Here is a 13,129-nt window from a genome sequence, read left to right on the forward strand (position 1 = left end):
TATATTGTTTTACTTTCTTTTTTATTCAAGAAAATGTTTTTAATTGATTTATCTTATTTTATTTGATTCATTTTTTTAAAAAGTACCTTATCTTCACCATACCTGGTTGTCCAAATTAGGCATAATAATGTGTTAATTCCACGACTGTATATATCGGTTGATATCGGTATCGGTTTATATCGATATCGGTAATGAAAGAGTTGGACAATATCGGCATATCGGATACCGGCAAAAAGCCATTATCGGACATCCCTAATAGAGTGTATTTCTTTAAAGTTAAGACTAGTTTAAAGTTATCTTCATTGAAAAGTACAGTGCTTTTCCTTCAAAAATAAGGACATTTCAATGTGACCCCAAACTTTTGAACGGTAGTGTATGATCAAAATATTCCCACACGGCTGAAATCTTTCTTTTTGCCTGAGGCTGCTCCATGATCTCCGTCGACGATAAATTACAAAAGACCAACGACGGAAGTGCGGCGATTCTGTTGGCAGTAGCATCTCCTTGACAGATGCGCTTCCTTATAAACACAGTTTGGCGCGCAGGCGTCAGTTCGACACAGTCCGCGTATCGGTCACGTGACCGAAACAGCTCGTGACCGGTCACGTGACTTTCTAAAAGCGGTACGCGCACCGACACAGGGTTTTGCTCTATGAGCCCGACGCATGCGCCGATGTATCGGTGTTGCCGGACCCATCACTAAATAGCGGTCAAGGAAGACATGAAACTGCTACAGGAAAGTACCAAAAAAAGAGGAAAAAGCCACCAAATTAGGAGCTCAAGACAAGAACTAAAACACTACACAAAGGAAAACAGCAAAAAACTCCAAATAAGTCAGGGCGTGATGTGACAGGTGGTGTCAGTACACCTACTTTGAGACAAGAGCAACATTGATGCACGCTTGGTTATGCTTTAAAGTCATACCCAACAATTGACTTTAACTTTTTACTGTCAACTGTGTTTCGTTTTTTAATGATTTCTGCTTGTGGTGTGCCTCCGAATTTTTTCAAAGCAAAAAATGTGCCTTGGCTCAAAAAAGGTTGAAACACACAGAAGTAGAGGCATGAATTAGGGTAAGTGAGACATTCTAATGACCCACAGAAACACTACTGAAGTAAAGCCATTTGTAATAGTTGAACAAATAGGTCATAGTAAAAGTGACAATGACTTCACTATAAAAGTGGGTGACATTGTTATCACCAGGAAAGATGAGGTCACCTACCTAGGTTCCATTCTAGAGGCTAATCTTTCCTGTGATAAAATGGCAACCAAGGTAATCAAAAAGGTCAACCAACGAACGAGATTTCTCTACAGAATCTCCTCTCTGGTCAACAAAAGCACCATGAGGATTCTGGCGGGAACTCTCGTTCAACCCTTTTTCGATTACGCATGCACCTCCTGGTACCCTAGCACCTCTAAAACCCCCAAATCTAAACTCCAAACATCCCAGAACAAGCTGGTCAGGTTGCTTCTAGACCTCCACCCCAGATCACACCTCACTCCTACCCACTTCTCCAAAGTGGGCTGGCTCAGGGTGGAGGACAGAGTAAAACAACTTGCACTGAGCCTAGTCTATAAAATCCGCTACACCTCCCTGATACCGAAGTACATGTCAAACTACTTCCCTAACGTAAATGACCGCCATAACCACAACACCAGGGGGAGCTCCACTAACCACGTTAAACCCAGATTCCGAACTAACAAAGGTCTTAACTCATTCTCTTTCTATGCCACATCAATGTGGAATGCACTCCCAACAGGTATAAAAGAAAGGGCATCTCTATCCTCCTTCAAAACCGCAATAAAAGTTTACCTCCAGGCAGCTACAACCCTAAACTAACACCCTCCCCGGATTGCTAATAATCAATCAAATGCAGATACTTTTTCTTATGCCTTCTGATCTCTCTCTCTCTCTCTCTCTCTCTCTCTCTCTCTCTCTCTCTCTATGTCCACTACTTGCTGTCCATTTCCTACCAAGTCAGACCTACACTGTTCCAATATCCATTTCTCTGTTCTCAATTGTTGATGACTGATGATAACAACCAAACCTTTCAGGTTTTTAGGGTGTCTTGTAACTTTACCCCAGTATTCTTGTTTCTTTTAGACCGAAGTGGCTTTCTAAATGAAGCAAATTACCTGAGTGCTGCTGTGTGAAGGAGGTCATGATACCTGACCCCGTGTCTGCAGCTGCATCCAGACCCTCTGAGCAGCAGAGGTTTGTTTTCATCTTTCCTCCACGAGGTCATTTATTTTTAATCGACGCTGCAGTCATTTGTGTCTTTTTTTTCTTTGCAGTAATAGCGCACATAATGGCGATGAGGCCTCTGCAGCTGAAGAGTCCGGCAATGAGAACAGACAAAAGAGGGCAGTAAGTGTTTTTCTTCTTCTTTTGTCATTAAGGGTCCCATATTCCAGTATTTTACCAATTTTTAAGTAGAGGTGATACAATAGTGTATTGAAAGTAAAGCTTGGCGATATGGCTGAAAACTGTATCACGATATAACAGTGTTTTATATCGGTCTATATCGAAAATTATTGATATTTTTATATGACCTATCGAAAATAAGGACCAAGAAAAAAAATGCAAACCTGATTTTATATGCCTTACAGCAGGGGTCACCAACGTGGTGCCCGCGGGCACCAGGTAGCCCGTAAGGACCAGATAAGTAGCCCGCAGGCCTGTTCTAAAAATAGCTCAAATAGCAGCACTTACCAGTGAGCTGCCTCTATTTTTTAAATTGTATTTATTTACTAGCAAGCTGGTCTCGCTTTGCCTGACATTTTTAATTCTAAGAGAGACAAAACTCAAATAGAATTTGAAAATCCAAGAAAATATTTTAAAGACTTGGTCTTCACTTGTTTAAATAAATTCATAAATTTTTTTACTTTGCTTCTTATAACTTTCAGAAAGACAATTTTAGAAAAAAAATACGACCTTAAAAATGATTTTAGGATTTTTAAACACATATACCTTTTTACCTTTTAAATTCCTTCCTCTTATTTCCTGACAATTTAAATCAATGTTCAAGTAAAAAAAATATTTTTTTATTGTAAAGAATAATAAATCAATTTTAATTTAATTTTTCATTTTAGCTTCTGTTTTTTCGACAAAGAATATTTGTGAAGTATTTCTTCAAACTTATTATGATTAAAATTTTAAAAAAAAAATCTGGCAAATGTAGAAAATCTGTAGAATCAAATTTAAATCTTATTTCAAAGTCTTTTGAATTTCTTTTAAAATTTTTGTTCTGGAAAATCTAGAAGAAATAATGATTTGTCTTTGTTAGAAATATAGCTTGGTCCAATTTGTTATATATTCTAACAAAGTGTAGATTGGATTTTAACCTATTTAAAACATGTCATCAAAATTCTAAAATTAATCTTAATCAGGAAAAATTACTAATGATGTTCCATAAATTCTTTTTTTTATTTTTTCAAAAAGATTCAAATTAGCTAGTTTTTCTCTTCTTTTTTTCGGTTGTATTTTGAATTTTAAAGAGTCGAAATTGAAGATAAACTATGTTTGAAAATGTAATTGTCATTTTTTTCATGTTTTCTCCTCTTTTAAACCATTCAATTAAGTGTAAATATCATTAATTATTAATAATAACATAGAGTTAAAGGTAAATTGAGCAAATTGGCTATCCATCCATCCATTTTCTACCGCTTATTCCCTCCGGGGTCGCGGGGGGCGCTGGAGCCTATCTCAGCTACAATCGGGCGGAAGGCGGGGGTACACCCTGGACAAGTCGCCACCTCATCGCAGGGCCAACACAGATAGACAGACAACATTCACACTCACATTCACACACTAGGGCCAATTTTGTGTTTGCTATTTCTGGCAATTTATTTAAGTGTGTATCAAACTGGTAGCCCTTCGCATTAATCAGTACCCAAGAAGTAGCTCTTGCTTTCAAAAAGGTTGGTGATCCCTGCCTTATAGTAAAGTCAGAATGCTTGCTTAAAATATACTTTTGTGCTAAAATTCATTGTGAAATAACTTAAAATATTCTACTTTAAAAATGAATTTGAGTTAAATCCTGGGATGGGTTGAATGTTACTTTACTTATGAGACTTGACTTGAATTAATTTTATATATATATTTGCCTTAATTCTGTATTTCCGATTTTTCACCTGTATACTCCATAGTATATCCTCTGTCGATATCATCTATATGCCCCACCCCCACCACACTTACTCCTATTTTCAACAAATAAAATAATGAGCGGAATCCAGTCAAGTTGAAGTTTTTCCTTTTTTCAAGTGTGGGAAGCGACAAAGCCTGAAGACACTTGACATAGAGAAACCTGAGAAGAACTATTTTCTGCAGGTTTAGTGCCAGGAAGTTACAGCTGTACTCTAGAGCAGTGGTCCCCAACCACCGGGCCGTGGATCGACAAGAAAAAATAAATAAATAATATATATACACTTCCGTTCAAAAGTTTGGGGTCACATTGAAATGTCCTTATTTTTGAAGGAAAAGCACTGTACTTTTCAATGAAGATAACTTTAAACTAGTCTTAACTTTAAAGAAATACACTCTATGCATTGCTAATGTGGTAAATGACTATTCTAGCTGCAAATGTCTGGTTTTTGGTGCAATATCTACATAGGTGTATAGAGGCCCATTTCCAGCAACTATCACTCCAGTGTTCTAATGGTACAATGTGTTTGCTCATTAGGCTAATTGATGATTAGAAAACCCTTGTGCAATCATGTTCACACATCTGAAAACAGTTTAGCTCGTTACAGAAGCTACAAAACTGACCTTCCTTTGAGCAGATTGAGTTTCTGGAGCATCACATTTGTGGGGTCAATTAAACGCTCAAAATGGCCAGAAAAAGAGGACTTTCATCTGAAACTCGACAGTCTATTCTTGTTCTTAGAAATGAAGGCTATTCCACAAAATTGTTTGGGTGACCCCAAACTTTTGAACGGTAGTGTATATATTTTTTTAATTAAATCAACATAAAAAACACAAGATACACTTACAATTAGTGCACCAAACCAAAAAACCTCCCTCCCCCATTTACACTCATTCACACAAAAGGGTTGTTTTTCTGTTATTAATATTCTGGTTCCTACATTATATATCAATATATATCAATACAGTCTGCAGGGATACAGTCCGTAAGCACGCATGATTGTATTTTTTTATGACAAAAAAAAAAAAGAAACAGCCCCAAAGTGTTTTACCGGATATGTACCGCTCCATACAGCGGCGTTTTAAAAAGTCATTAATTTTACTTTTTGAAACCGATACCAAAAGTTATATGGTTGAAACCGATAATTATTCCAAAAAACATAAAAAAAAAGATGGGAAGTCCTCAGATGCTTATTTTGAAAATGTAATTTTGTTTACAGATTATATGCAATCTGTTGTTGTGTTTCCTAATTTTGAATTTGCATAAATGAAGGTGTGCGTTGCTGAGTCCGACCTGGACATAATCTGAACTGTACATAAATGCTTATTTTGAAAATGTAATTTTGTTTGTAGATTATATGCAATCTGTTGTTGTGTTTCCTAATTTTGAATGTACATAAATGAAGGTGTGTGTTGCTTCGCCCGACCTGGACATAGTCTGGACTGTATACAAATGCTTATTTTAAAAATATTGATTTTGTTTACAGATTATATGCAATCTGTTGTTGAAGTTCCCAAATTTTGAGTGTACATAAATGAAGGTGTGTGTTGCTGAGCCCGACCTGGATATAATCTGGACTGGACCTGGTTTTTAAGAACCCTTTAAACAATCTAATTTCATGGACAACCAGGTCTGGTGACGATAAGGTCCTTTTTAAAAAAAATCAAATAAGATAAATAAATTAAAAACATTTTCTTGAATAAAAAAGAAAGTAAAACAATATAAAAACAGTTACATAGAAACTAGTAATGAATGAAAATGAGTAAAATTAAGTGTTAAAGGTTAGTACTATTAGTGGAGCAGCAGCACGCACAATCATGTGTGCTTACGGACTGTATCCCTTGCAGACTGTATTGATATATATTGATATATAATGTAGGAAGCAGAATATTAATAACAGAAAGAAACAACCCTTTTGTGTGAATGGGGGAGGGAGTTTTTTTGGGTTGGTGCACTAATTGTAAGTGTATCTTGTGTTTTTTATGTTGATTTAATAAAAAAAACAAGAAAAAACAAAAACAAAAAAAAAACGATGCCGATAATTAAAAAACCGATACCGATAATTTCCGATATTACATTTTAAAGCATTTATCGGCCAAAAATATTGGACATCTCTAGTTTCAAGACAACTTCAAAGATGCGTTGTACTTCATACTTTATTCATTAGTTGACTAAATTTACTTACATTTTAGTCAATTAAAATGTTAAGGAATCTATTCAACTAAAACTAGACTACAACTAAATCAATTCAGATGACTAAACTTTGACTAAAACTAAATTAAAAACTGCCGTCAAAATTAACTGCATTGATCAGTGCCTTTGTTCGTGCACCCAACCTTGCTTTGCAACTTCCGTTTTCTTCCGGCAAATAGGATTAAAAATTATGGGACGTTTTATTAAACATGTTTGTTATTGATATCAATTACGTATCTTGTGATATATATTGATATCATTTTATCACCCTGGCCTAATTGAAAGTGCGCAATCTAAAATTGAGCCTTTTCGGTTTCTGTTTGTTTAACCCACAGAGGCGTAGGAAAAGACCTGCCGAGGAATCGGAGAATGTCACGAAAAGCAAAAATGCCAAAAGCCGGCGAAGATACGGCAGCGTTAGAAAGCGTAAACGTCCTCATGTGGAGGCCGTCACTCTGTTTGACGTCATCACCATGGGCAGGAGCGCCATGCGGGTAGGAAACGCAATTGTACTAAACACAGCCGTACCACATCCTGATTGGTGTCTGAGCAGGCGGTGATCGGCGGCTGGATGGAGGCCTACGCGGCGGACAGAGAAGCGTCTCTCCTCGACCTCATCACCTTCTTCATCCAGTGCTGCGGGTGCAAAGGTGATTCGGCGTCACGCTAAATGTCTCTCGGCGTGAAGTTAAAATCTTGCTTCTGCAGGCGTGGTCACTGCTGAAATGTGTCACACCAAAGGCGACAGTGACACCATGGACAAGATGGTGAAGGAGCTGGTTGAAGACTTGGATGAGGTAATGGGATAGGTGGGGGCATACTCAATCAAATCAAAATGTATTTATATAGCACTTTTCATACACACGCAAGTGGCAAACAAAAAATGCTGTACACAAAAACAAAAAAAGAAATGAAGAAAACACACACACACACACACACACACACACACACACACACACACACACACACACACACACCCACACACACACACACACACACACACACACACACACACACACACACACACACACACACACACACACAGAGCACTGTTGACAATAACAAAAAAAACATAGCATGGCACTGATGATTTGAGGGAAGACGCCACCTTTGAGGCCCCAACACTGGAGAATAACTCAAATTAATGTCATCTAAAAAAAATATACAAAACCTATGATAAAATGTATGTAATAATAAAATATAAATAATAAATTATAAGTAGAGATGTCCGATAATGGCTTTTTTGCAAATATCCGATATTCCGATATTGTCCAACTCCTAATTACCGATTCCGATATCAACCGATACCGATGTATACAGTTGTGGAATTAACACATTATTATGCCTAATTTTTAGAGATGTCCGATAATGGCTTTTTGCCGATATCCGATATGCAGATATTGTCCAACTCTTTAATTACCGATACCGATATCAACCGATATATACAGTCGTGGAATTAACACATTATTATGCCTAATTTGGACAACCAGGTATGGTGAAGATAAGGTACTTTTTAAAAAAATGAATCAAATAAAATAAGATAAATAAATTAAAAACATTTTCTTGAATAAAAAAGAAAGTAAAACAATGTAAAAACAGTTACATAGAAACTAGTAATTAATGAAAATTTGTAAAATTAACTGTTAAAGGTTAGTATTATTAGTGGACCAGTAGCACGCACAATCATGTGTGCTTACGGACTGTATCCCTTGCAGACTGTATTGATATATATTGATATATAATGTAGGAAGCAGAATATTAATAACAGAAAGAAACAACCCTTTTGTGTAAATGAGTGTAAATGGGGGAGGGATGTTTTTTGGGTTGGTGCACTAATTGTAAGTGTATCTTGTGTTTTTTATGTGGATTTAATTAAAAAAAAACAAAAAAAAACAAACGATACTGATTAAAAAAACCGATACCGATAATTTCCGATATTACATTTTAACGCATTTATCGGCCGATAAATGCGTTAAAATGTAATATCGGAAATTATCGGTATCGTTTTTTTTATTATCAGTATCGTTTTTGTTTTTATTTTTTTATTTTTTTATTAAATCCACAAAACACAAGATACACTTACAATTAGTGCACCAACCCAAAAAACCTCCCTCCCCCATTTACACTCATTCACACAAAAGGGTTGTTTCTTTCTGTTATTAATATTCTGCTTCCTACATTATATATCAATATATATCAATACAGTCTGCAAGGGATACAGTCCGTAAGCACACATGATTGTGCGTGCTGCTGCTCCACTAATAATACTAACCTTTAACAGTTAATTTTACAAATTTTCATTAATTACTAGTTTCTATGTAACTGTTTTTATATTGTTTTACTTTCTTTTTTATTCAAGAAAATGTTTTTAATTTATTTATCTTATTTTATTTGATTCATTTTTTTAAAAAGTACCTTATCTTCACCATACCTGGTTGTCCAAATTAGGCATAATAATGTGTTAATTCCACGACTGTATATATCGGTTGATATCGGTATCGGTTGATATCGGTATCGGTAATTAAAGAGTTGGACAATATCGGCATATCGGATATCGGCAAAAAGCCATTATCGGACATCCCTACTAATTTTGTTGTGATGCCCTGCTGCTGGATGCATAAACAAAGTAACAAGGTTTTCCAAAATAAGAGAACAACTTCAACTCCAGTTATGGAAAAAAGTGCCAACATGGCACAGCCATATTTATTATTGAAGTCACAAAGTGCTTTTTTTTTTTTTTTAACATGCCTCAAAACAGCAGTTTGGACTTTGGGACATGCTCTCCCTGAGATAATCCTGATACCCACTACAACTATGGGAAATACTATACTTTGACTTTCACAAAGTGCATTATTTTTTAAATTTTCTTAAACATGCCTCAAAAACAATGAAGGCACACAACTTCAGTCCAGAGTATACTAGAGTAATAAAGTAAACAATAACATAGTCCTCCTTTAGTAGACTGCCTGGCATACTTTTTAACAGGAAATTATAAACTCTGCTCAATCTGCCCTGCTCTAACATATTTGTATGAGTAACACAAATGCGTTGCAAGCTAGTGGTGAGTGCTTGAAGTGGCCTAGCAGTCAGCCAGAGCTTCTGAAATGCTGCGTTGAGACAGGGCACCTCTGTTCACTGTAAGCTGCTTTCGCTGTTTGCTTTTCATCCATCTTCCGCTTGTATTCATCGTGTGTCTCCTTATGATTCTTGAAGAGGTGGGAGATCAAATTGCTCGTATTAAAGGAAGACGTCTTGGTTCCTCCTCGCATAACCAACGTTTTGCACTCATTGCAAATTGCCAGTTTTTTATCCGTCAGACGCACTATAAAATAATCCCATTAGAGATGCGCGGTTAGCGGGTACACCCGCGGAGTCTGCGGGTAAACCGCGGGTCGGGCGGTTGTATGACGAAAAAAATAGATTTTAAATAGATTCGGGCGGGTGGCGGTTGAACCAATTCAGAAAAAAAATACATAGTTAAATGTTGTTACCCATGTGAATGATCGAGGGCGAGTTCTTTGTTTCTTTAGGTGGGTTTATTGTAAGCAGTTTTCATGAACGTCTACCCAGTGCGGCAACAACACACAACAACAACAGTCACGTTTTTGTCCTACCGTAAAGCAGGTCGTCTGCCGTAAACAGCAATGCTGTGACAATCTCAAACAGGGCAACACTGCCTGACGGGGTCGTGGTTGGGGGCGTGGTTAAGAGGGGAATATGTTTAAGGTAGAATTCACCAACTCAAGTATTTCATATATATATATATATATATATATATATATATATATATATATATATATATATATATATATATATATATATATATATATATATATATATATTATATATATATTTTTTTATTATACATATAAATAAAAGGAAATACTTGAATTTCAGTGTTCCGAAGGCTTTCCAGTAGATGGCAGTATTGTCCTGTTTAAGAGTGTCACAACATTGCAGTTTACGGCAGACGAACTGCTTTACGGTAGACGAAAACGTGACTGCTGTTGTTGTGTGTTGTTACCGCGCTGGGAGGACGTTGATGAAACTGCCTAACAATAAACCCACATAAGAAACCAAGAACTCGCCCTTGATCATTCTACAGCGGACGTGAAAACAGACTGTCGCCGCTGTCCCCACTCAGGTCCGCATTGAGCTGGAGGGGGCGTGGCCTCCAGCTCCGGCTGAATACCGGGAGTCTCCCGGTAAAACCGGGAGGGTTGGCAATTATGCTCTAATGCGTGGCCAAGAGATATTGCGTGGCACGCATTGAATGTCTCTGCTGCATTGGATCAGTCTCATTTCTTTAACAGGAATGCCTTGTATCGTCTATATTAGATATATAACAACGGGTGGATGGTGGGCGGTTGTGGTTTTGATAAACTGTTAGTTCAGGTGGATTGCGGATTAAATAATTGTCTATCCGCGCATCTCTAATAGACATGGTGTCGTTAGTCAGTCACCGAGCTCGCTCGCTTGTTAGCCACGGCTACAGCACCAGCAACAACACTCTTGTTGTTGTTATGCTGCGATCGCGGCGGTTTGTCATCAAGCGTCGCCAGTAAACCTCTCATGCTGCAGTCGTCAACTCCTGTGTCGTGTGTGAGAGAGGTGAGAGGGGAGGGGCTGCTGACTGTAAGACGCAACTGCTCTGTACTGTTCCCTACGTCCGTGGTTTACCGGATACATACAGTGGCGTTTTAAAAAGTCATTAATTTTACTTTTTGAAACCGATATCGATAATTTCCGATATTCCCTATTAAAGCATTTATCGGCCGATATTATCGGACATCTCTAATTATAAGTTAATACAACTGTAACATTGAGATAATACTAGTAGTAATATTAATAATTAAGATAGAAAAGTACACAATAAATGATGAAAAACATAAGAATTTAACATGATCAATAAAAAGCCTGATTAAAAAGATGTCGTTAGCCTTTTTTTCCCCCATTTTCAACAGTCTACGCAGTCCTGAGGCTCTCTGGCAGGCTGTTCCACAGGTGGGGGCCATAGTGGCTAAATGCCGCCCCACCGTGGGTCTTTGTTCTGGTATTTGGTAGAGCTAAAAGGCCAGTGCCAGAGGACCTCAGGATCCACAAGGGTTGACACGGTAAAAGAAGGTCAGATTGATAAGAAGGCGCAAGGCCATTAAGACATTTAAAAACTAATAATAGAACTTTAAAATCAGCAACTTTAAATTTGGTGTAATGTGCTCCCGCCCTCTGGTCCTCGTCAGTATGTGTGCAGCTGATTTTTGTATTAATTGTAGACTTCTTATAATCTTTTTGGGGAGACCAGAGAGCAGAGCATTACAATACTCTAAAGGACAGGAAATAGAAGCATGCATTAGCACCTCCGTGTTGGCCTGAGAGAGAATCAGGCGGACTCTGCCTATGTTCTTAAGATGATAAAGAACTATTTTGGATATATTTTTAACATGTGGGATAAAAGTCAGCTTGGAGTCAAATATGACGCCCAGATTTGTTATAGTTAATCCATCCATCCATCCATTTTCTACCGCTTATACCTTTCGGAATCGTGGGGGGTGCTGGAGCCTATCTCAGCTACAATCAGTTAATGTTGGTTTAAAATCTTGTAATTTTAGTAAAAGTTTCTCCCTCTGGCCTTCAGGATTTATAACTAAAACCTCTGTTTTGTCCTGGTTGAGCTGTAAAAAAATGACCTGCCATCCATGACTGGATGCCTAAAATGCAGTTAAAAAGGGTATCTATTACTATTTTGTGTTCCTGTATGCTAGACAAGACGTTAACACTGGGCTGTGTTTTAGGTTGCTGGACTGCAGTACAAGAAGTTTCTAGCTTTTCCGTGGATCCTCACCGTCACCTGGCCCATGGCTGCAGTCAGTATTCTCCCTTTGCTTGCAGTGCTTCTACAGCTGGCTGACATTCAAACCAGTTTCTTTAATCTGTACAAATCTGGAAAATTACCTGTTAACTGACAGATCAAATTGAAATGAATGCCAATTAAGAAAAAAATCTCTATTTAAAAATATTATAAATTAGTTAATACTTTGAAAATTTGAATTAATTTGTGAATTTTCTATACCAAATAGTTAACAACTACATGTTCACTGTTATAATTCAACATACACTACCGTTCAAACGTTTGGGGTCACCCAAACAATTTTGTGGAATAGCCTTCATTTCTAAGAACAAGAATAGACTGTCGAGTTTCAGATGAAAGTTCTCTTTTTCTGACCATTTTGAGCATTTAAAGGCCTACTGAAATGAATTTTTTTTATTCAAACGGGGATAGCAGATCTATTCTATGTGTCATACTTGATCATTTCGCGATATTGCCATATTTTTGCTGAAAGGATTTAGTATAGAACAACGACGATAAAGATTGCAACTTTTGGTATCTGATAAAAAAAAGGCTTGCCCCTACCGGAAGTAGCGTGACGTAGTCAGTTGAACATATACGCAAAGTTCCCTATTGTTTACAATGATGGCCGCATGAAGTGAGAGAGATTCGGACCGAGAAAGCGACAATTTCCCCATTAATTTGAGCGAGGATGAAAGATTTGTGGATGAGTAAAGTGCAAGTGAAGGACTAGTGGGGAGTTGAAGCTATTCAGATAGGGAAGATGCTGTGAGAGCCGGGGGTGACCTGATATTCAGCTGGGAATGACTACAACAGTAAATAAACACAAGACATATATATACTCTATTAGCCACAACACAACCAGGCTTATATTTAATATGCCACAAATTAATCCTGCATAAAAACACCTGCGTGTTTGTTATGCTAGCTCCTAGCTCCTCTG

At 37.4% G+C, this 13,129-nt stretch overlaps 1 protein-coding gene across 2 annotated transcripts in view; it reads left to right on the top strand.

The window, feature by feature from the left end:
- The window catches only part of si:ch211-269e2.1 (cohesin subunit SA-2), a 73,204-nt gene that overhangs the window by 2,421 nt on the left and 57,654 nt on the right, over nt 1-13,129 (top strand). For both annotated transcript variants that reach the window (XM_062061708.1, XM_062061709.1), the window contains exons 2-7: nt 2,105-2,215; nt 2,296-2,368; nt 6,674-6,832; nt 6,892-6,988; nt 7,047-7,135; nt 12,131-12,202. In XM_062061708.1, the coding sequence (XP_061917692.1) occupies nt 2,163-2,215; nt 2,296-2,368; nt 6,674-6,832; nt 6,892-6,988; nt 7,047-7,135; nt 12,131-12,202 (543 nt within the window). In that variant the 5' untranslated portion in view covers nt 2,105-2,162. The remainder of the gene's footprint in view (nt 1-2,104; nt 2,216-2,295; nt 2,369-6,673; nt 6,833-6,891; nt 6,989-7,046; nt 7,136-12,130; nt 12,203-13,129) is intronic.

Source organism: Entelurus aequoreus, linkage group LG10 (genome assembly GCF_033978785.1).
Source record: "Entelurus aequoreus isolate RoL-2023_Sb linkage group LG10, RoL_Eaeq_v1.1, whole genome shotgun sequence".
Classification (NCBI taxonomy): Eukaryota; Metazoa; Chordata; class Actinopteri; order Syngnathiformes; family Syngnathidae; genus Entelurus; species Entelurus aequoreus.